At 40.5% G+C, this 25,097-nt stretch overlaps 1 protein-coding gene across 1 annotated transcript; it reads right to left on the reverse strand.

Moving 5' to 3' along the window:
• Positions 1-7,131: 7,131 nt before the first annotated feature.
• LRIT3 (leucine rich repeat, Ig-like and transmembrane domains 3) lies at positions 7,132-24,337 on the reverse strand. Its single transcript, XM_074993435.1, has 4 exons — positions 24,222-24,337; positions 22,236-22,711; positions 11,528-11,833; positions 7,132-8,497 (listed from the first exon to the last, which is right to left on the reverse strand). Exons 1-4 carry the CDS (start codon positions 24,335-24,337, stop codon positions 7,434-7,436), a joined length of 1,962 nt encoding a protein of 653 aa, XP_074849536.1. The 3' UTR covers positions 7,132-7,433.
• Positions 24,338-25,097: the final 760 nt, after the last annotated feature.

Below are 25,097 nucleotides of genomic sequence, written 5' to 3' on the forward strand. Positions count from 1 at the left end.
GAGATTCTCAATTGCTGATTGATGACGTTTTAGCATTAGAAGGCAGGGTTGTTTGTTTTTGATACTGTAGACTTTTAATAAAGGAACATAATGTGTTAACTGGACTGACTGAATCACACTGGCAGCACTAAATCAGTGGAGGGGGAAGATTTTGTGAGTTTTCCTGAAATTTACTGGGTATCAAAAGAAGATAAGAATCTTATCAGTTTTCCTATGTGCCTGTCACTTTTGAAAAAACAGAACTTAGATTTTTAACTTAGTTATGTGATTTAGAAAATGTCACTCCCTGTCTAGAATATTTAATTATTTGAAGTTTAGATATAAGTTCTCCCTACACCTCCACAGTGTGCACTCCTCTAGGCCTTACACATCCCCACCAAGTCTTCCACAAGCCCATGTTGTGCCATCCCTTCTCCTGCTTCCATTTCCTGTCCCTGTTTCAAACTCTCCCCTTGATGCACCCAAAGACTGCCTTCCTTTCCACAACTTCTGTGAATTTCTATATCCTCCCTTGCAACCTCCCCTATCCTCTGCACTTTCTTCATGTCCTTAGTCCCATACTCCCATTTCAAGACCACCAACGTGTCTAGTTTAGGAATGTGCAGTGCACCAATTACTGTACTACATAGGAAATTTCCCAATACCCACTTCATCCCTTCCTCCACACCTTGCCAGTCTTTTGTTCTACATATGCCTTAGGAGGAGGTCATGTCCCCCACATGGTCGTCTGCCATTTTGTCCTACCTCCTTCTCTATAACGTCCAGTTGCCTACCTCTTTGCCTTCTTTTTAATCTCCTATTCTCATCTAGGCCTTCCACCTCTGCATCAACATCTCTTCTTTGTGTAGTCTCAAGAAATAAGCCAAATCTACAAGAAAGCATGAATCTGAATATATTTTATAGTATGTACTCATTATTCTCTTCAAAATAGCCTATTTTATACAACTTTTTAATATATACTTTATATACATATGTACATGTAGCTTCCCTTCTAAAGAAAAATTACTCATATATATATTTTAGTGTAAGAGTGTGAAAAAATAATCTAGTAGCTTGCTATGGTAGTTTCAAGAACACCAAAATAATCTGAGAACAGTGGCCAAGATTTTTAAAATTGAATACCTATAAACTAAACCCATATCGAGACACTTAAAGTGGCCTGTCTATCAAAAATGCTGAGGCACCACGAAAGCCAGCCATTGGGACCTACTGAGCGCTCAGTTCTTTTGAAAATCAAGCCCCTTTGCTGGGAATCTAATTATAACAACCTCTATTTGAAAATCTCTTTTCAATGAAAGTAATAAAAAAACATACCCACCCTCTGACAGAGGCACAGAACAAACAGCTTTAAAAAGCAGAAAACACATAAAAAGGGTGAGAAGGAAAGTATGTGGCCAGTGAAGGTCTAGGCTTTCAGCTCCCTTTGTAGCCCTCGGAAACACTAGTTATCTTGTACTTGCCTTTCTTTTTACCAACGGGGCTATTCACAGGTCTAACGATTCCTTCTTCCCCAAAAAACTCCCATTGCAACTAATTTACATTATGGACTTCCACTGTTGATGTTAATGATTTGTTCAATATTTTTCAATCCCTTTGCTCCATAAATGAAGGATCAACATGTTTTGTGATTTGCGTGTGAATTTCTGTTTAGTTCTAGAGTTAAAATGATTGAAGGGGCCATTCTGAGGCAATTCAAAGAAGTGTCTCATTATAAAAAGCACAGTTTTTCTAGCATTGTACTCAAATGATTTTCCAGTCTCAATAATGCCAGTCTCCTGGCTTCACCCTTTGAAGAGACCGATGGTGTTCCTAGGTTATGAAGAGTACAATCATCAAACTAGGATTCATGGAGCCTTAATGAGCCAAGCATAAGGCTGAGGACAGACAGCTCAGCAGGCAACAGAAGAGATCTGTGAAACCACATGTATGGTGCCCCAGAATGACCATGTCATGCTGTGCCCCTTCTGAAGAAGAAAAGGCAGAACAGCATAAGAATCACCATGATCATTTACGGTTTCATACAGGGCAGATTACTCATGTTGATTTGTACAGTTATCTGCAAATAGTTCCATTGATATATTAATAGGACATCTCCCAAATTAGAATATTATTCAGCTTGAGTAAGGATGACTGAACCTGTCCCATAATGATTCTCTCATGATTCTCAGCAGATGGCAGTAGGAGACTGAGGCTATGAAAAAAATGGCCTGGGGGTAACTTAGGGAATTGCATTACCCATATTATACCTCTCCTAGCAATGGATTCCTAGCTTTGCCTCTCAAGTTTGTGGTTTTATAAGTAGGAGCAAAGGTGCACAAATGTGTGTGTTGTAAAGGTAGAGCTGTGTTGAATTGTGTGTGCATTGTTTCGTGCTGGGAAGTCTGTGTTTTCTGGATGGCTTGTGTTGCACTGGCAAATGTGTATGGCTGTGGCTGTGTTTAGGGTTATTGTGTGTGCTGGTTGTGTTGTTGCATGTTTTCTTGTGTTGAATAATGTGTGGATTGCATTGCTCTAGAGAAATTGTATAGACTTCAGAGGGGTCCCAATAAAATTTAGTGTTGATAAGTGTAAAGCAATGCACACTGGAAAAAATATTCCCATTTAAACACACATCACTGATTGATTCTAAATTAGCTATTACTGCTTAAGAATGAGATCTTGGAATCACAGTGGATATTTCTCAGAAAGCTTCAGCTCACTGCACCACAGTGGTCAAAAAGACTAAAAGGATGTTAGGCACTATTAGAAAAGTCAGAAGTGACTGGTGAGCAGGAACCAGAAATTCACTGACACCATGACCTCCCTGAGTCCAGGAAAGGGCTGGGACAAACCCCCTCTGCCCCAGACCCAACCTCTCTCCTCCCAGCCCACTTTTTTCCCCCTAACTGAGCAGTCCAGGAGACTGAATAATTGGTTACTTTCTTATTTTTACTGTGTAATTATAAAATAATCATGAAGAATATAAATATCGTATTTACATTTCAGTTTAGAGTATCTAGAGCAGTATAAACAAATGATGGTATTAAATTTTAGTTTGTCCTGACTTCATTTGTACTGCTTAAGTAGCCTGTGGTAAAACTAGGTAAAATCTAGGTGAGCTGACGTACTTCCTCAAAGACCTCTGTGTACTAACAGGGATATACATATCCCTGATGGAGACCCAGTGTGATAGAGCAGAACCAAGAATGGTGTGAAAAAAAGTACTATTTTCCCTTTCACACAACACAAAAACCTAGGGTCACCTGATGAAATTAATAGGCAGCAGACTTAATATGAATCAGAGGAAATACTGCCTTTTCACATGATACACAATTAACCTGTGGAACGCTGTTATGGGATGTTGTGATGACCAGAAGTATGGCTAGGTTCACAGAAGAACTAGTTAAGTTCATGGAACATAGGTCTATCAATGACTATTAGCCAAGATCATCAGGGACACAAACTCCTATTAAGAACAACCCTAAATTTCTCACTGAGAGAAGCCAAGAGGAACAAACAGGGATGGGTCTCTCCAGAACTGTTCTGTACACATCTCCTGAAGCCCCGGTACTAGCGACTGTCAGAGAAATGATAGAGGGCTAAATGTACCATTGGCCTGGCCAGTTCTTATATATTTACTAAACTGAAGAGATTTTACGGAAATAAATGTATCATGAGATTTTTTTTTTTACTACCTGACCTGCTCTCTTCCCACTATTCCATGTTTCTCTAGCACTCCTTTTAGCATCTTAACTCACTGAATAACTTCAAACAGAGGTAATGGGGTGAAGGGTTTACACACTGTCAATTTATAACAAAAATATTTCTTCCATCTTACCAAAGCTTTCCCCACAAATTACACCTGCTCAGGGTGAGATATATTTAAACTCAGATTAATGATCCCTCAAAAACTTATGCCTTGAAAATCCATTGTGTTATATTATTTCAGGGGCAGAAACAGGAGCATTAGCTTTTTCATTCAAAAAACCTGGAGCTAATTCCCAGTTCTGCCAGTGGTCTACTTGGGCAAGTCACATTACTCCCTCTGTACCTCCACTTATCCATCTGTAATATCAAAAGAATGATACTGACCTGCTTTGTAAAGAACTTAGAGATCTATGCACAAAAATTGCTACATAAAAGCCAGGTATCGTTATCATCATCTCTTTGAGAAGGGAAGATTCCCAGCTTTCCACAGCACTCACTTCTAGCCAGGGAAAGGCCCAGGATACCAAAGATGTAGCCTATATTTTTTTAACTTAAAAAATAAAGTACATTTTGTCAGGTGCCTTCTGTTTACACAGTCATAGTCACGGAATTGCAACCTGCAGGAACAAAACCAATAGGAGCTTTGTCATGGACTTCAATGGATGCATGATTGGGCTCATGGTAGGCAATCCTAGATGTTTATTTTTAAAATATATAACATGCTTTTGAAAATGTCTAATTGTGTTCATAATTTACCTACACAACCACACATTCCAAATGTTACCTTCATCTCCTGATCATATTCCATCCAATTATTTGTTACTTCTCCTGACGCATCTTCTCTGTGGCTACTGGAAGACAGAACCTCATCTTACTTGTATCTAATACATGTGTGTATGTATAATATATGGTGTTAAAGAGCTTTATTAAATTGTAGTCCATACAGCCTTCTGAAGCTATGTCCATAGTACGATATAGATTCAATTTACTTAAATTTGATTTTATAATGCTGGGTTTTATAAATTTGAATTTAAGCATCCGCACCTCCCCACAAAGTCGAGTTAATGCTGCCACACAATTGCCAAATGTCAACCGTTGCAGCAGTGCATTGGGGGAACCTATCCCACAGGAACTTCAGTCCCATAGCATTTTGGGGTTTTTTGCTGGTGCAGTATGTGGGAAGAAATGCCCCGTAAGTGTTTGTGGGTATATGATATCATTTTCCCACATTGTATTGCCCTCATTCCCCGCCCATGAAAAGCAAATGGCCATTTTTTTAGAAGGAAATAAGTAAAAATAGGGATTGCCAGGTGAAAGAAAACCAAAGAGGCTGGCTTCAAAAGGTGACTGAAAGATGTAAACTGATTGCTCAGCTGCTTTTTCTCCCACTGAAAGAACACCTTTAGGTATGACTTTTGCCTGATCAGCCAACTAGCAGCGCCAGGCAGGAGACTGTCATAGCCATGTGCCAGAATGACTCTGTGCCCTGGGATCACCCAGGTGACTGTGCCATCTCAACTGGTCCCTCAGCTACTTCTCCCCCCTTGAAAGCACAGAATGTATGCTATGACACACCTTGCAAATAATAATGGAAACAATTCTATTCACCAAAACCAAAAAGTGCTTTCTTGAAATGGAGCCAAATTTCCAAAGCTTGTTTTGGTATGATGGTTCATGCTGTAGGGTGAGGGTGGAAGCTGAGGCACCAGCTGACATGGTCCTTTAAGGGTACAGGTCCCTTCAAGGGGGCCAGCTCCGAATATCGTTGACTGGGGGGGGGGCAATCCCCCACATACATTGATGGGTGGGGGTTGTAGCTGAGGGACCAGTTGAGATGGTCCCTTCAGAGGCTTCGGAGATTTCCCCCTGGTGACAGCCAGTCCCAAAATCTTTTTGACCTTTGGAGTCTTCACTGCGCGCAAGCCAGGACATGGTGCTGTCTGAGAGCATGGTCTGCAGTGCACTGCAGACACACGATTTTTATTGGGTCAGGGTCTAGCCATGAGATGTGGTTGGGAATAGACCCTGACTGCCTGGCACCTGGGAGGGGAGGCTGCCCCTGTGCAGAACCGCAGAAAAGAAGTTTCTTGGCCTCTCATACAAGCATGGCCAGCCCCACCACAGCCTAGCCACCACATGGTGTGGTGGGATGGGGGCTGGTGACAATGCTGAAAAGAAAAACCTCGGCCTCTCCTGCTATATCCTGTGCAGGAAAGAAGCCACCACTCTGCGTTCAGGCTACTTTTTCATGGCTAGATGCGATCGCCATGCTGATAATAAAGAAATTAATTCAAAATGGGCCCAGGTGCCCACTTCAATTTCCTGAGCTTCCTGGTGCCATATTCAAATTTGTGGACATCCTGTTTCCTGCCTCCTGTTCACCTGGAGAGCAGCAGAGATGGAAGTGGCCAGAGCAGACAACCATGGAGCATCATGGAATACATACGGGACATCTGTGGAGGCCAATAAAGTGGATGAAAATAATTGACGTTTCCACACTAGCATTAATCAGACCTTTTAAATTCAAACTTGTAGTCATGATGACTCGCTTTGTGGGAGTAATAATATTGACCTTAGCACTCCCTAAAAGCGACCTAATAGCATTCACAGTGAAGACAGTGACATTGTAAAATTGAGCAAACTGCCTTAAGATCGGCCTTATGATGTGGTGTAGACATAGCCTAAGGCTGGTATTTAGCAGCAGGACCATATTAAGTAGTTTCAACTTAATGTTAACATTTGTTTCTTATAAAACTATCCACAACAAAATGTCACCTTGAGTTCACAGTCAAGAGATGCTCCTTCCAAAAAACACCTCTAACTTGATGATGATTTACATTGCAACTCAAGAAACAAAATGCACAATCTGTGGATAAATGACTTAAACCTTGATTAACCCAAGCTCACTCCCAGCTGAAGATATTATACCTAGATATTATACCTTTCTGAGGCAAGGTACCAAAATCTGACCTTTTGACTTCTATGTATGGTCAGAGTGGCAGTGATGCTTTTTGAAATCACTGAGAGTCCTACTCACAACAGCTTCAACAATAAAGATACAGAGCTTTACCATTTATGGGGTGGTTGGTAGCATTAGTTGGTTTTTTGTTAATCCACAAGCAGCATGGCTTTGAGTAGGCTCCCAGCTGCGTAGGAGAAGAGGGGCTGGACTGAGCTCCAGCTCACGTGCCACTCTTGGCACACATGCTGGGGGTTGCTGACCTCGGTATTACACAATGCCATGATCTTCCAGAATCTGAAGCACAAGTTGATGTCAGCAGAAAAATCTATAGTTTTAAATATTAAGTAGAAGTGACCGTGTTTAACTGAAGCACAGCCAGAGTTTAAGCTTCTCTTCAGAACACAAATATTTTGAAAAGAAATGGAGGGAAAATTTACACATAAAATCAGATAGCAAAATAATACCAGTATATTTAATAAAAACAGAACATAAGTCAGGCAGAATAATTTTATATTCAACTTACTCTCCAAAGAAACATCACTATCGTTTATCAGAAGTCACAGAACATATGACAGGATATAAAAAAAGAAAAAAAAAAACCCAAAAACAAATACAGGAATCATCTTTCCTTCCCCACTCCCACCAAAACAGTCTGAGTTGTATCAGATCCTCTATCTGATAGTGGCAATCTCTAACTGGCACTGACCTGCTTTTAGATACAAGATTGCAGTTTGAAATTAGTTTTACTCTTAACATACTTCAGGTTGTTCTCTGTATACTACACTCAACAGAAGTACTCAGATCTGGAGCCCTCACTTTTGAATGTCATCTGAGAGTCTATGCTTGACCGAGAACAAAGCAGAAGTCTCTCTGACTCATCAGTGTTTCTTCGAGTCCACAGCTCTCCTCCTGTGCCCACCGAACGGGGCTTAAGAGAAAGTGTTTCAAATTTAACGTAAGTTTCTTTTGCAAGGTCAGCTTCCTTAGCAGATTTTGGTTTCCCGCGAAGTTTTAAAACTTTATAAAGTAAGAAAAATATTAACGGTAGAATAATCACACATGCTGCACTGCTAGCCATGACGAAAATGGAAACCTGAGAACTGCTTTTATCATTTATTCCATCAGTGGAGAAAACAATGCATTGATCTTTTGTAGGTGGGACTCCTTTGGGACAGACACATGCCATGTATTGTGTACTAGGCTGCAAACCATCTATTGTGACTTTGTTTTTGCTGGGATCTGTACTCAGAGGCAACATATCTTTCTCACCATACTTCGAGTACAATACAGTCACTGCGGAGCTGGTTGTGGCATTGATGGTTTTCCATGTTAAGGTAACTCTTTCATCTGTCTCACTAATGACTTTTAGGTTCTTTATGGTGACTTTCTGTTCAGCCAGTGCTGCTACAGTCAATGAGGTCTCCTCATCCTTTTTGCTTGTTTCTTCAGGCTGTTTTTTGTTGCCATTTGTTACTCCCTTTGAACTTTTTTTCCCATCAGGTATGGACTTGGATTGTTTTGTGTCTGTGATCTTGACACTTATTGGTCTTTCAGTGCCATCCGTGGTTGTGGGTAGTGATGTTAGGGGTGGAGGTGTGGTGGTTTTTTCAGATTCTTGCTTGGCTTCATCCTGCGTATTATTTTGTTGGTCTCCTCCAAGATTCTTCCCATACTTTTGTGGTGACACGCTCGTAGCGACAACACCAACCACAGTGACAGTAACAGCAGCTTCAGCCATTCCTGCCAAATTTTTTGCCTTACATCTGTAGTCCCCTGCATCCTTGTACGAAATCCCCGTCAAACTTATTATGGACCATCTGACACCCTCTCCTGGAGTTTCTTGAATCACTAAAGGAAAATGAAACATGTAGTAAAACAGGGTACCAGTAAGCTAAACAGAAAAAAAAAAAAAAAAAAAAAAAAAAAAAAGAAAGAAAAGGGTAAGTCCCTGCCTCTCCAATGTTATCGGTATATTAGAAGGAACCAACTGAACTACACATGTCATATTTTAAACACAAATTGCAGAACTCCCTGCAATACAATAGCCATGGAAAAAAAGAGTTGAGGTCTGGTCTACACAACAGACTTACATTGATATAACTACATCACTTAGGGATGTGAAAAATCCACACCCCCTGAGTGACACAGTTATACTAAACCTAACAGCCTGTGCAGACAGAGCTCTGTCGACAAGAGTGTCTCCCCCAAGGACAGAGCTAGCACCTCTTGGAGAGGTGGATTACAACTATGCCAACAGGACAGCGTTCTCCCGTCCACACAGAGCAGGGTCAGTAAAGTGCTACCACTGCATCAGTGCAGCTGTGCCAGTGCAGTGTTTTCAGTGTAGACCGGCCCAGAGTAAGGTTCAAAAACAAAATCCGTCATTTATACAAGTAATAAAAATACCTACAGTTTCACTAGACAAAAACAAAACTATTTAAAGGGATATAAGTTAAAGTTTCAAAAGTGTGTAAGTGACTTAGCAGCCTAAATCTCATGGACTTTGGAAGCTTAAATCCTACTGACTTTCAACAAGACTTAGAACTCTAAGTGCCTAAGTCATTTTAGGAAATTGTACTTTGGCTCCTAAGTCACTTAAATGCTCTTGAAGGGTTCACCCATCAGCCCTTATATGCTTAAGGGGAAAAAACTTTCAACGAAGTGCCTGGGGTTAGCAAGAAACTTCCCCCATGGATAAGGTTAATTACCCATTAGAGGACTTGATGCAACTGTCTGAAGCACCATTTGGACTACATAAAGCACTGGTACAACCCCCGATTACAATTATTGTCTACCATGCAATCAAGGAATGTTATACATCACCCCACGAGGGAGGTTAAAATCTAAACATATATTGGAAACTGAATTATCTTTTTTCACTTAAAGGTAGACCTCAGATCATGATTGGAGCATGTGATTGGAACAGGAAGCAACCCAGGTGGAACAAGCGTACTGAACTTCTCCAGAACTGTCTATCTAGGATGCTTAAGAACCCACATATATTTTAAAAAAATCAAGTTTAAGTGATTAAATTAGATCGCAATTAATATTTGTATATATCTATTTTTATGTGAGTTACAAAGATTTTAATTACTGTACACTCCTAGGGTGAGAGACAGGCACTGTAATTATTAAAACCATTGTAATGCATTGTATCTCAGTCTTACAGACATCTGCATCTGTACTATTTCTGTGCTCTATAATGGCAGCTCTGATGTGAGCAGCAAAAACAATATAATGTGTGTGTGTGTGTGTGTGTGTGTGTGTGTGTGTGTGTGTGTGTGTGTGTGTGTGTGTGTGTGTGTGTGTGTGTGTGTGTGTTCATTTCAGTTACAGAAGCTCTGCTCCCAGATTCTGGAAAAGTTTGGATTTGAATTCAGACCCCAGAGTTCAAAGACACCTCTAGTGAATATGTAATCATCATCATATTCTGAATTATAAAAACAACTGAGTTCTGAGACAAACAGTTCAATTCCCAGACTTGTCTAAGAGCTAAAGATTTTATGCAGACACTCACTAGCTTCCCCTATTCTCAGCTCCTTAATTTTCCTAATTTTTGTTGGTTCTCCCTCTAATCCCAAAGATAATCCTTAGACATTAACCATGGTGTCATCTACTGGTAGCCTCCAATATTGCACTGTAACAGTTCATTTCCACGGATACACTTACTGTGTTTTAAATGAGGCATTAACTTAATGCTTAGAGTAAAAGGAATTTCTCATAATTTATTATTGAAGGTGTAAAATAAGATGCCATATAATCTGAGTTTCAATGAAGCCATTGATTAGAAATAGCATCACTTCTGAACTGCTAGATGCAATTACTAAAATTGACGGATACATATTGGGGTGCATTAGGAGACGTATTTCCAGCAGATCTAGAGAAGTGATTATTCCACTCTACTCAGCACTGGTAAGGCCACATCTGGAGTATTGCATCCAGTTCTGGGACCCTCCAGTATAGAAAGGATATGAATGCATTGGAGAGCGTTCAGCGGAGGGCAATAAAAATAATTAGGGGACTGGAGCACATAACCTATGAGGAGAGGCTGAGGGATTTGGGTTTATTTAGTTTGCAGAAGAGAAGACTGAGGGGCAATTTGATAGCAATCTTCAACTTCCTTAAAGAGAGCTCTAAAGAGGATGGAGAGAGGCTGTTCTCAATGGTGACAAATGACAGAACAAGGAGCAATGTTACAGAAGTTACAGAGGGAGAGGTGTAGGTTGGATATTAGGAAAAACTATTTCACCAGGATGGTGGTGAAGCACTGGAATACGTTACCAAGAGAGGTAGTAAAATCTCCATCCCTAGATGTTTGTAAGTCCTGGCTTGACATAGTCATGGCTGGGATGATTTAACTGCGGTTGATCCTGCTTTAGGCCAGGGGCTGGACTAGATGACCTCCTGATATCCATTCCAACCCTAGAATTCTATAATTCTAAGATTAAAACAATATCTGATATTCACAGACTGTTTACAATTCAGTCAAGATACTGATGATAAATGACAGTAATTCAAATAAACTAATGACAAAACCAATTCTTATAATAAAAATTGCTGCTTTTAATAGATCGGTTATGGCTTCACTGGCTTTTTTAACTTGAATTTTGTATTAGACACAAGACAAAACTGAAATTTCAAGTCCAAACCACCTCCTCCAGTTTTGGGATCCTGAAATTAAACCCTTCTGTCCAGTCTTTTTTCCATGCCTTGTTTATGTTCAGATATGGATTGATTCAACACAAGCAGGAATGAAGAGATTCTGGGCCCAGATCATTGAAATACCATGTGAATATCAAGTCTTATTTGTTTTCCACTACACATAATAATTATCTCAAAGATCATTTCCAAGCACAAATGATTAATATTTCTAAGTACCTGTGTAGTTCACTGGTATATTGTCTGACCTGATCCAGGTGAGTTGCGGTGTTGGATATCCAGTAGCATCACAACGTAGCAGCACATTGCTTCCAAGAGGCGATGTGATTTTTGTGGCTGAAGTCATCACTGATGGTTTAAGACATTGTTCCAGCTCTGCTCTCTGGAACAAGATTCCTGCCAGTCTCTCAGGTCCACTACAAGCCACAAGAGGATCTAGAAGTACAACAGAGGTGTCCACTATTTTGGAAAATTCAATTAGCTTTGAAATCCGACAGTCACAAAACCATGGATTGTCCTGCAAACCTTAAGCAGAAAACAAAAGTGTACATTGAGTTTCAGGCATTATTTGGATTTTGTAATTCTAGTGTCTAAATTGCTAATATAGAGCTGTGTGCCTCCTTTAAATTCATGAAATAATTTGTCTTTGTTTTGTTTTGTTTTTCTGAGATTCAGGAAGGAGAGCTAAAACATTTTTAATAACATTTGTTACATATAGTTGGTATTTTCCCCACAAACACCTGCATAGAAAATGATACATGAGCAGACATGTTCTGTGCTAAATTGTACCATTTTTCCATTGCTTTGAAACAACTTCAGAAGGAGCAGCATTGGTTTGCTGCCCAGTAAGTTATTTCACCAGCATTTGGCTTCTTGGCTGATGCTTCAAATACAAGATCTTCTAAAAGCTATGGTAGTTTTTTTTTTTTCCCCTCCTCTGGTGTCCTTCCATCACTTCAATGAGTATGAAATGCCTAAGCTTCTCTCTCTCTTTCAGGCACTTTTTCAGTGCTTGACCTTTAGTTGGGGAGAGAGCAATGATATATGTATTAAAGACACATTCCAACACTTCTGTCATAGAACAGAGATGGTTTTAAGCCAATAAAGCTGAGATCTGGATCTGAACTTTCACTAAGTTAGGGGTGTTTGGACCCAGAGAACTCATTCAGGCCAATCTCTTAATACAATACATTTAAAAGTTGAGAGAGAGGTGCAGAGGAGGAGGAGGGCAGAGGAACTGCCAAAAGGATATAAGCATTTTTTTATAGCACAGGAGGACTCAGCCTTTCCCAATTTGACTTCAGACTATTTACTCTTTGATTATGAAAAACATGAGTGAGAAGAAATTTCTTCTCTTGGTAATTTTGATTTCAGGGAATTACGGTGGCCAGTTTATGGTAATATGGTTCAGATCATGCATTGGTGTAAGACAGAATAGCTCTATTGACTTCAACAGAGCAATATCGATTTATACCAGCAGAAGATCTGATACACAACATTTCATTTACACCTTTAAATAGTTTCTGATTTGACTTTTGATCTTTGAGCACATTTCCCTGGAATGTTCCATTTCCTTTGAATATTAACAATAAACAGAACTAATTCCCACCCCAAACTATTTGTGTAAGGCATACAGGACAGCCCCCATTTCTATCACAATGGGTCCATTATAAATGGACAGATATAAAAAAAAGTTGCTATTTTGCAATGAAAGCTTTTATCACTGAATACAATGAACAGTTTGGCAAATTAATCATGGATGTAACCCAAATGAGGCCAGACAGTACACAGCTCACGATATGAAAAGATGCATTAACTTTAGGAATAACTAAATAAAAAATGGAAATATTCCATGTTACCAACACCTTCCTTTTTCCCTCTCCTAATATCTAATTTGCTTTTCAGCTCTTAGCATTTTCAGAAAAATCTGTACCTGTAGAAAAACATGCTTCTTTTTACCAGCTAACCAACATTAGGTTACCTTAAACACAAAGACAGTGACCGCATAAGACGGTGGTAAACCCTGACTAATCCCACTTTTAAAACAAGACTTGACCTGAAGAGATTCCCTGACCATGAGTTTATGACATCACAATCCAATCTTACTCTTTCCAGACATGAGTGATTTTAAAGGTATTGACTAATTATTACCCACAAGAAAAGGAATAGGCAAAACCAAGAAAACAGATTCAATTACTGTATTTAAAAAAAGCTAATTTCCTGACAGAGAGCATGTGCACATACTTTGAATATAAATTTAATTGTCCAGTTCACCAGAGGTTGTTAGGCTGTATGTGACATATAAAGATTCTTCTCATATCAGCCCATCCTATCTTATTTACCTTTTTAAGATATGCAGTTTATTCCTAAACAGGCTATTCTAGCATTTGGCACCGTTTAGATATAAATGATACGATATATGGAGATACACATCTCATACAACTGGAAGGGACCTCAAGAGGTCTTTGAGTCTAGTCTCCTGTCCTCTTGGAAGGACCAAACACCATCCCTGACAGATTTTTCTTCTATTTGCCCAGACACCTCAACAGCCTCCTCAAGAACTGAGCTCACAACCCTGGGTTTAGCAGGCCAATGCTCAAACCACCGAGCTACCGCTCCCCCCAAGAACTATTAGACATAATGGCTATGTCTACACGATCCCAAAACTTTGAAATGACCATTTCAAAGTTTACTAATGAAGAGCTGAAATACATATTCAGAACCTCATTAGAATGTTGGTCGCCATGGCACTTCAAAATTGCCGTGGCTCACCGCTGCATGGCTCGTCCAAACAGGGGTCCTTTCGAAAAGGACTCCTGTCTGGACAAGCCACAAAGCAGCAAGCCTTGGCAATTTTGAAGTGCTGCGGCCGCCGGCATTCTAATGAGGCACTGAATATGTATTTCAGTGCTTCGTTAGTAAACTTCCAAATGGCCATTTGCATGGCCGTTTTGGAATAGTGTAGACATGGCCAATAATGTGCTATTTCAAAGCATCCCTTACTACTCCTGCAATGAGGAGTACAGGGATGCTGAAATAGCACACCCTTTATTTCCAAAAATATTCGGAAATAATGGGCACATTTCAAAGATGCAGGGTAGCTATTTTAGGATATCTTGGTATCCCAATATAGCTCTGCCATGGAGACATAGCCTTAAGTGCCACAGGACTCCTCATTGTTCTTGCAGCTACAGACTAAAGTGGCTACCCCTCTGAGAAAGAACAGAAGAGAAAAGGAAGCAAAAATAAGGTAACAAGGTCACATGGCTATTTAGTATCAGAGGGGTAACCATGTTAGTCTGGATCTGTAACAGCAACAAAGGGTCCTGTGGCACCTTATAAACTAACAGAAAAGTTTTGAGCGTGAGCACAGACTCACTTCATCAGATGCTGGTCTTGGAAATCTGCAGATTTCCAAGACCAGCATCTGATGAAGTGAGTCTGTGCTCACAAAAGCTCATGCTCAAAACTTTTCTGTTAGTCTATAAGGTGCCACAGGACCCTTCGTTGCTATGGCTATTTAGCTTAGCCTTGAGGGTTCCAGATCATTTGGAAGCACTGTATTTTGTGACTGGAGAAAGCTGTAGAATACCAGATCCACCCTCCTTGCCTCTTTCTGAATACTATAACTAGACTCCTGCACCTGCAGGTACAGACTGGTGGCTCTTTGAAATCCAATTGCCTTCCCTCACCCTCCCATCACAAGTAATATGTACAAGGCTGCACAATCAACCCACATTTTACTTCTTTGTTCCCCTTGCACTCAGTTCAGTTTCAGGAGGCACAAATTGGTTTGGAGGATGGGGAAGGGAAGGAAAGGGAATCAAAGACACCCAGAGAAGCTGAGGCTAAGACAAATATTCAAAAAAATATGATGGCACTCAAAAAATGAAAAAATTAAAAACAGAAAAAATAATTGCTTATGGCTGTCTTGTGAAACTGTAAGAGGATGACTAACAATCCTTTTATCAGTCTTGCACAAAGGTTGTACAATCCAAATGAACAGGAGACCTTCAGAAGCTTCTGTGATTTGAAAAGTTATTAATAAACCACAAATCCCTTGAATTAACTTTACCAGAACTCTAGAGATTGGTTTGTTCACCCCTACCTTGTGTCTTCAGTGTCCTACTGTTAACTTTGCAGCTCCCAAACATCCATCTTTTAAGGATTATGCTCACATTTTCAATATATATCCAGAGTTACATGAACCCACAAAATAAACAGGGGGTAAGTTTCATTGCATCTCCATTAGATACTAATGAGACTGAAAATAGAAATGTAGCTCTGGCTTCCCATCTGTAAACAGCAATCTAAATTAACAGATCTTGTTTCAAAGAATGATAAAAAGGATGAGACGACTTCATGAAGGATAGTGAAAAGTGAAAGTCAGACACAAAAGCAGCAAAGCAATGGATGAGCCACATAGGAGAGACAGAGAGCTGAAGAGCCTTTAAAAGCAGAAGGAGGTAAGGAGGAATCTCAGGAAATTCATTTGCCATTTATAGAAAACACTGGTAAAGTCACAGCCTCAACACTTACATTTCCAATGGAATGCTAAGCATTATTTAGCCTTCACTAATTATATAATAAGCAAATCTTGATTTTAACTGTGACAATATTAAGATTTATTGACATGAGAGATAAATATTGACAAAGACAAAACAAGGTTTACTATAATAGGGATCTTAGATAATAAATTTTGCTGTGTACCAGAACACAAAGTCAATCACCACATACATTTCTCAGCATCTTCATCAGAAATGTCTCCCTCATGTCATTGAAACTGTAAGTGTAACAGTTTTTTGACTAATATCCAAGAAGAAAAAAGTTATTCTCCAGAAATAAAACATGTAACCAATCACATCTAATGATAGCTTAAGAAAAGCCCCCTGGTATTTATTATGAATCAAGCTGATAAAGTTCTTTAAAAATTATTCCAAACATCTGTAAAGCTATTAGAAAATGATAGAATGTCTTAAGCTACCTCTGGCAAGTATATAATCAGAAATGTAGAGTGGTAAGAGATTCTCTGTTCTATTCTATAGAACAGTGAACTACCATCTTTTCTTAGTCTTCCATGAGGAGTTAGCTAATAAGTAAGTTAGCTAATAGTTCTGAGATAATTGTTTTCAGTGCAGCCAGACAAAATGCAATTATTTGCAGATGATTCATTACCACTGTTTCAATTCCACAGGTCCAACACTGATTTCTGAGGAGGTACTTTCTTCAATCACATTGTGGCTATTTGCAGCTGGTTGTGAGCCAGGGTTTTCCTCTAATATGAAACCAATACTTAAAATTGTTGCTCAATAAGCATGGATTTGCCATACATGGATAAGATGTGGTGGCAACACGATATAATGAACAGATAACATTTCCTGCCTAATGGACTATAATAGGTTTTCTGTGCAACTGGACTGAAAATGGACACATCCCACAAAGCGTACTTATCCGATTCATTTGGAGAAAAGCCTGGATGCTGCAGTGATAACAATATACTCAAATAATTTGTTTCCTCAGTAACTCATTTGTTATTCATCCCCATCAATGGTAAAGAACCACCCATAACTACAATTATGAATTATATACTCCACGGTGTATCACAGAAGAATACACTGATGCCGTCCTTCCTATTTGATAAACAGTTCCCCTGCCCCAGTAGTGCCATTGTGTCAATATGGACTTTAACTCTGAGGTGAGGCCTATAGGACATTTTCTTTGTAAATCAATAACCAGCTTCAAAGAGCAATTAAATGCTCATTTTTCCTCTTTTACTGGGTGGAAAAGTAGCAATAAATAATATATTTGAAGTTCAAAACAAAACTGAGATGTACATTAGCAGGTGATGTCTCCTCCACCCCAGCTGGCATACCCAAGGCTCTCTGTAAAGGGCTGGTGACAGACTTTGCCATATCCTGGGCAAATGGGGAAAGGGGCTCAGCTCTGGGTCCCCAGAGTGCACAGAGCTTCAGGCAGAAAGGGAGCAGATGGGGGCTAGCCTCCTCCTCCCAGACCTCAGTGCAACCCAGCACACACCACCCAAAGATCTAGCAGCAATTTAAAAGGCCCAGAACTCTGGCTGCAGTAGCAACAGTGGCAGCCAGGGGCTCCAGGCCCTTTTAAATTGCCAGGCCCTGGGTTAGCTGCTTCCTTATTCCCCCTCCCTGCCCTTGTGGCCTTGTCTGTAATTGCAATTCCATCTGCAGCCCCTGCTTTGCTGCTCTATGGGGACAGTGGCTTAGTCAGTGGCTTCATGTAATACATTAATAGCCTCTTTTCCCCACCAGCTCCCTGTGCTTCCCTCTCTGCATGCGGCTACATGCCTCGGTGCCATGGAAACAATCACTAAAGAGCAGGCCCCTGGAAGCAGGGAGTCTTCTCAGCTGCTTGGCCAGTGCACTCTGCCAGAAGCCCAGTGGTTCTGCTGCATTCAGAGTCCTTGACACATGGAAATGCAGCTCTGTCATATGCTGTATTCCTTTGCCCTCTTAAGGGAGCTCTAGACCATAAGGGGGAAAGATATTACCACTGCACTTGCCTCTGATTTGAGACCACAGTGTGCTCAGTGGGAGCAAGATTGAGCTCTTGGTGCCCAAATTAAGAAATCCAAGTGAAGTACCCACAGACACTGAGACCTCATACTAGGGTGAGTGAAGTCTCTGCTCCACAGCCTCGGCTAAGAGCCAGCTGGTCTTTAGCTCATGCGGTAGAGCACAGGGCTTTAGCCCCTATGATCACAGATTCAGTCCCTGGTGCCAGTGACCCCGGTCCATCGGCGTTACACAAGGAAAATGGATCAAGCAAGAGTAAAGGACACGTTCTTGTCAGCCATACCTAAGTAGCTTCTGGTCTTCCAGGTGCACAGTCAGTCACACTGCCTGAAGATTTAGGAAGGGACTGTTCACCTTCATGCTCCTTCTCAGGTTTCCTTTGAGATTGCAGCTATTATAGCCTGCTGAATGTTAAAAATCACTTGGTTTGGGCTTTTGTTTTGTTTAAGCACCCAGCAAACCATTTTGTTTTCCTGAAAGCAGGAAGGGAACTGCTTCTGCCAACCATTGCTCACCTAGTGCAGAACCCTGACTGATATTTTACTGGCAAGACTTCAACAGTTTGCTGTAAATACTGCTAGAAAGCACTGAGTTTCAGCTCCCAGTGACACTATGCTTTCAGCTGCAGTGCTCCAGCAGGAGGGAAACAAAAAACCCAGGACTCTCTTCAGGATCCCTTTGCAGAGTTTTCATCAAATTATCTAGACCAGAAGGGGCAGAGAACTGCATGTCTCTGAAGAAGTGAAGCGTAAGTCCACTGCGAGCTCAGATCCTCAGGCCCCTCCTTTAACTTGTCCACCTGGTTCCTGCAGGAGCACTTTTACCACTTGCAGGACAGCCTCTCTGAGGAATGCAGAAACAGAGTTTTAGCACAGACTCAAGCAGAAGGAATGAAGACATGGAATCACAGCAGACACTCCCACAGAACTGCTGCTCTTGTGCTTCTCTCATAGCCCTGACAGCCTCAATGTGCCCCAGCAGAGCTTCCAGGAGATGGCAGAGAAGGCAATGCCACAGAGCCATTGGTCTCTCTTTACCAGGCTCCTATGGAGAATCTCCTCTGCCTGGAGAACTGAAGAAGATGGTCAAATGTTCAGGCTCATAAATAATTCTACTTTACATGGTGCATTTAAGCCACAGCAGTACAGCAGAAAAGGCACCAAATCCTGAAATCATCACCAGAGCCTAAAATCTAGCCAGTACTAACAGCTCTGTCCCTTTGATGCAGACCTGAGGGTGAGACTCCTGCAATGGGAATGTGCACACGCATGTGTGAGAAATGTGACCAAGGCTCTTGGTGCTAGAGTTGTGCAATCAATAAAGACGCTGATGGGTTAATGGGAAGGGGATTGTGGACTTGTCCTGGAACAATCCCAAAGGCAGAATGACTCTTAAAATGCCCTCTGGAGATCCGCTTGTTCACGCTTTTATTAACTGTGTAACAATCATTGCTCCATCTGCAGCCCGTGCTTTGCTGCTACATAGCGGCAGCGGCTCAGTCAGTGGCTTCACGTAATACATTAATAGCCTCTTTTCCCCACTAGCTCCCTGTCCTTCCCTCTCCCCATGTGGCTCACAATACACTCACAAAAATGACTTTGGTAATGATTGGAAATGAAGTGAGTTGTTCACATGTAACCTAATTTATAGTTGCTCCAAATTTTAAATCAAGAAATCATTTTATTTTCGGAGTATTTTACTCGAGTATGTAAGTCTATATAACTGCATACCATCTCCATGGAACACAGGATCAACAACAAGAGGCGAATTGATGCCTGAAGGGGACAGTTCTTTCAGCTCTGGAGAGAGTTAAATCCAGACTTCGTTCCCAAATGAAAATGAGCTACAGGTCTGCTGCTAATTCCCCTGAGGGCATTTTTGCACAGTATAAAATCGTTGCATAATGGAGCACAATCGATCCCATGGGCTCCACAGAACAGAAGCACAGCTTGGCAGGATTAAAGGATGTTGACAAAGATTGCTGAGGAAAGTTTACATAGGGCCTGCAAGCACTCTGCCAGATTCCAGTATCTTTGCCTAGCAAGGCCAGTGCATTGACAGACTGCAAGCTGGCTAGCAGGAACACCAGTGGTGGGAAGCAGGGAGGCAAAGGGTCAGTTGACCCCAGGCCTGGCATTTCAAAGGGGCCAGAGCTCCAGCCACCACTAGCGAAGCAGCCAGAGCTCTGGGGCCCTTTGAAATGCTGCAGCACGCTGCGCTGCCACTCCGTGTGTGGCTCTGAGGAAGCATGGGGGATGGGGGTTGGTGTCCCCAGGGCTGACTACCCTAATCCTTACCCTTTCCTTCTGGGGGGCGAGAAGGCAGCCCTCCTTCCCCCCACCTTGCCCCTGGGCCCACAGCAGCTGTTGGCGCCACTGCTGGCTAGATCTCCCTCAGTGAGGATTCTGATATGGGGGAAATTAGGTTTAGAGCGGACTTATACAGCACCTGGGAGGTTTAGCTCCCCAGCACAAGTAGATATAATTACACTAGAGCCACTCAAGCTAGAACTTAAAAACAGTGGTGTAGCTACAATGGTACTGGCAGCAGAGCATAGCCTGGAGCTCAGTAAAGAAGCATGTACCCCAGTGGTTAGCCAGAGCCTCTATGGCCCAACTACCTCATGCAGGCAAAGCACGTGCATGTCCACCTGCTCTAGGAACTGCAATTCCCAGCTGCTGTATAGACATGCCCAGAGCCAGCTTCTACACTCCTCCTTCCTGTAACCTTCAGTGTAGGGGAAGTGTGCTGAGATGGGAAGGAACACGCTACATACCAGCCATCACCAGTTGTGCAGATTAGAGCAGCCCGAGCAACTCAAAGACTGGTCATCCCAGGTTCCAGCAGCCACCCTTGCTCGCCCATACAGTCCATCCTTTCCATACTGTATCCACCAAAACCAAGTGCAGAGGAGAATTCCTCCAATTATACCAAATCATACGCCAAAGTTTGTTTGGAGCATCCAAAGATGCTGATGAGTTTTAGTTAAAGCATTTACAGAACTGATGCCTGATTACAAAAAGCTAAGTGTGTGATGATAACATTTTAAGTCATGCGTTTATATTTCCCACACAATGCTTGTCCCCAAACATTATCAGTAAAAATATTTAAAATATAGAGCAGGCAGCAAATAGAATAATATAAGCTGTTTCACTCTATTGTTGAATTGAAATTCTAATTTAGATTAAATGTGTAGCAAATTAACATATCAGTATTGATATACAATACATTACATGGTTATTGCTCCTTTTACCCTGTACGATCCCTAAGCATTTTACAAACTCTGGCCTCTATTCTGCACACATGTATGCATACAAATAACTCACTAGGATCACACACATGCACAGAGTTCCTCATAAGTATCAGCAAAATGGACACAAATTAGTTCTGATTCATGATGACGACACCTAGCCAAATAAAGGTTTGCAGAATCAGACCTCTGCAGTGGAACACAGCCACTAAACGCAACATTACACAGTGGTATTTAATTACAAGTACGGAAAAGAGGTTCCCAAGCTGTGATGTATGGACTTACTGGTGTTTTTTCATGGAGAGCTAAGTGGTCATTTGATGGTAGCTCTCCTGTTGTTTTAAAAGGATAAAAGTAGATACATGGAAAAGTAACAAAAGGAAAGAAACTAGTAACTGAAGTTACCTGATGATATTATGCAATTGTTAAGTAGGACTGGCAGATAAAACACAAGATTAGGAATGGGGGTCAGGGAGCAGAAGGCGATTGGTGCAGACAAGATGGGTATGAATTGGTCTAGACTACAAACAAATTAGGGAACACCTTCCAATGTGCAGGATATAATTGTGCAAAACTGAGTTTGACTAGAGCACCAGTTTCAACACACTTACAACTGCTACTTCTACTATTACTGCTGTAAAAAGTCCCATGGGATCTTTAGAAGCCACAGGGCTGATTCTCCTCTCTCTTACACCAGTGTAATTCAGGAATAAGTGCACTGAAGCCTATAACATTACACCAGCATAAAGCCATCTGGAGCCCAGAGTTCAGGGGATCAGTTGTATGTATCAACTGGAACAAGAAACAAGAGTTAAGTTTTTATGGTAGTTGAAGATTCTATTCACTGTACCCTCACAGGAAGGATTTCAGCAATATTTACTTAGCACTTTTAATCTCGAGATACCAAAATGTTTTATGAAGGGGGCAACTCTGAATATCTACACTTTGCAGGTGACAAAGGTAGGAATACGCACCCAACACAACAAAGTAGCTGAAAAAATCAATATTGGAACCCAGATCTGATGACAACCAGTTGTGGGTCTTACCCACTACATTACACTGCTCCCCTATGAAGGTGAATATTTAGATACATTTTAATAAGGAATCCAATGTCCCTGTGGCTTACCCAATATGAGCCTCTGTGTTGCTGGATCTGTGTTTTTGGATAGTGTTGCTTCTGAGAAGGGTGGCCACATGTCCATTAGGTCTGATGGCAAGGTGGTTAGTTTGTTGCTGGATATGTCCAGGTAGGTAAGGTTTCTCAGATACCTACCAGCCTCCACTGGAATGCTGGTCAATTTGTTGTTATGTAAATCAAGGGTTCGTAAGTTGGGCATCTCCACAAGAGATTCCCAAGGGAAACTCGACAGCAAATTCCCATCCAGACGCAATTCATGCAGCTGCTTCAAGTTATAAAAACTGCTGGCATCAATGTTAGCCACACAGTTGTAGGTAACCCACAGGTATTTAAGGTCCACCAAGTAGTAAAAGGCTTCAGAAGGAATCCTTCGTATCACAGTCTTTTCCACACGAAGTTTTACTGTGTCCACAGGAACATTCACAGGGATCTCAAACATATCAGGATCATTACACAGCACAGACCTAGCACCAAACAACAAAGAGATCTACATTTAATTACTGGAGACTTGCATCTCAAATGCATATTAAAGTCTCAATTACATATTTATACGTTTTCTACTAATACTACCAACAAAATAGCAGATCAGGTGCAGTCCTCATGTTTTAAAGATAGGCAATAAAGAAGTAGACTACTTTCTAAAGAGCAAGTGAACATAAAATATTACTGATACTGCTGCATTAAGTCCAGAGCAATTTAAATGCTATCTTTTATCCAGTCATTTTAGGGCTAGCAACATAATTCAAAAACAGGTCTTTATTTGACCCCCATTTTCATAACACATCTGCAATTCGTTGTGGCATTTGCTTCTCATTTTTCTGCAGGAGTGGCAATATCAGATATTTAAGGCACTAGAGAAAATATATATGTGGAACTTTACTTTTGAAAGTCCTGTAGATTGAAATTACAGAAAAATGTCACTTTTTTTCAAACTGAGTGCTTAAACATAAGCTTCTAAATCCACATTTAGGCACCTAAATAGAAGTGGCCTAATTTTCAGAGGTCCTGTGCACTGTCTACTTCCATTGATTTTAGTGGTGCTTCTTTGGGTTTCTCCAGAACTTCTGAAAATTAGGCCATTCCAATTTATTTTAAATGCCTACATATGGATTCAAGAGTCTAGACACCTGGGTTTGAGAATTTTGACCAAAGAAGTAAATGTCTCTTTTCTCTCCCTATGTATTAGAGCACCTATTTCCCTTTCTCCCCACCCAAACTTTGTACTAGATATAGTACAAGAATAAAACTAGTTGAAACTGTAAATTCCCAAATGAGCAACAATACAACATTCAGTGCATTTGCTGTAAAACATTTCAAAGTGGCTAAGCTTTTCCTTTATAACAGTACTTTTTCTGTTGTCAAAGTGATTTTCCTACAGAGCAAAAGAAATAAAACCAGGATTAACACACCATGTTACACTGGTTTGAGAAATGGAATTTTAAATGAATTATCTGCATTGAAACAAAACAGCAGTCATGTATCATTTTAAAGGCTAACAAAATTATTTATTAGATGATGAGCTTTCATGGAACAGACCCACTTCTTCAAATCTGAAATGGGTCTGTCCCACAAAAGCTCATCACCTAATAAATCATTTTGTTAGTCTTTAAAATGCTACATGACTGCTGTTTTGTTTTGTCAGACTACAGACTAATACGGCTACCTCTCTGTTACTATCTGCATTTAGTAAGTTAGAATGCAGAGAGAGGTCTATTTTGGTAAAAACGGAAGATGTAAAAGGTGTCCAGCTGCTAAGTAAAAACCAATAAGACAAGATAGTATTGCTGCCTGTTCACATCCATGCACATTGCTTATGATCTAAAAGTGGCATAAAAATGCACTAAATTTCCCCCCTTTGTACATCTAAAAAGTACACAAACTGAAACTACACAATCCGTGGTATCAGAGAAGGTTATTCTAAATTTCCACTCTATTTTCCTACAATTATGTTGTGTAACGGCAAGAAAAGCATACCTCGTTCCAGTGCCATCACTTCTGCCGTGGTAAATGCAAGTGCATTGTGAAGGACAAAAACTGTTTACTTCTTCAAAAAAGCTAATCACGATGCATAAACAAACTATCAGATACATGGCTTCCTTCCAACAAAATTGATATGAACAAAATCTAAAAACTTTTATTCCCAGGCAGTTGTGTGCGCTGTGCTATGAATGTGAATGTAGGCATCCATTTAGTAATAGGAGATTACACTGGATTAGTTGAGATCTGTAGCTACTTAACCTTCAAATGTATCCCGAAAGGGATCAGTTGTACCAGCTTGTTCTCTATTATGTCAAAGGAACATATTCTGTTAAAATTATATCAATCTTTTTATATACTGAATATATATGTACGGGATATATTTTTATATATCCCTTTACTTCACAGGGGAATGGTGTAGCTAATATTTATAAAGCACTCAGATTCAGGAAGGAACTGTACTGTATAAGTGTAACAGGTCAAAGACAGTACTAAACAACAAGCTCAGAGGGGCATATTCTAAGACCAAACAACCATACAGTGTAGAATGTCCCTGCATTTTAATATTATAAAATATTAAAGTTTAATAGCACATGGAGTTAAGTTTTACAATGTTTTAAACACTTTTAGGCTTTACCAAAAGCTTAAATATATTTAAATAATAGTTTCATACTGAAAAAACACAGATGACATCATATAAAACTTAAATATTAATAAAGCAGTCAAAGAAATAAAATAATTGTTAGTGCCATCTACTGATGATCAATTGATGACATGAAAACATCATGTGAACTGCAGTCCCCTTAGACTATGCTTTAAAATGTGTGTTCTTCATTCTTCCTTGAAACATTGGAATGTTTGCTTTTTAGAACA

The sequence above is a fragment of the Carettochelys insculpta genome, chromosome 4 (assembly GCF_033958435.1).
Source record: "Carettochelys insculpta isolate YL-2023 chromosome 4, ASM3395843v1, whole genome shotgun sequence".
Classification (NCBI taxonomy): domain Eukaryota; kingdom Metazoa; phylum Chordata; order Testudines; family Carettochelyidae; genus Carettochelys; species Carettochelys insculpta.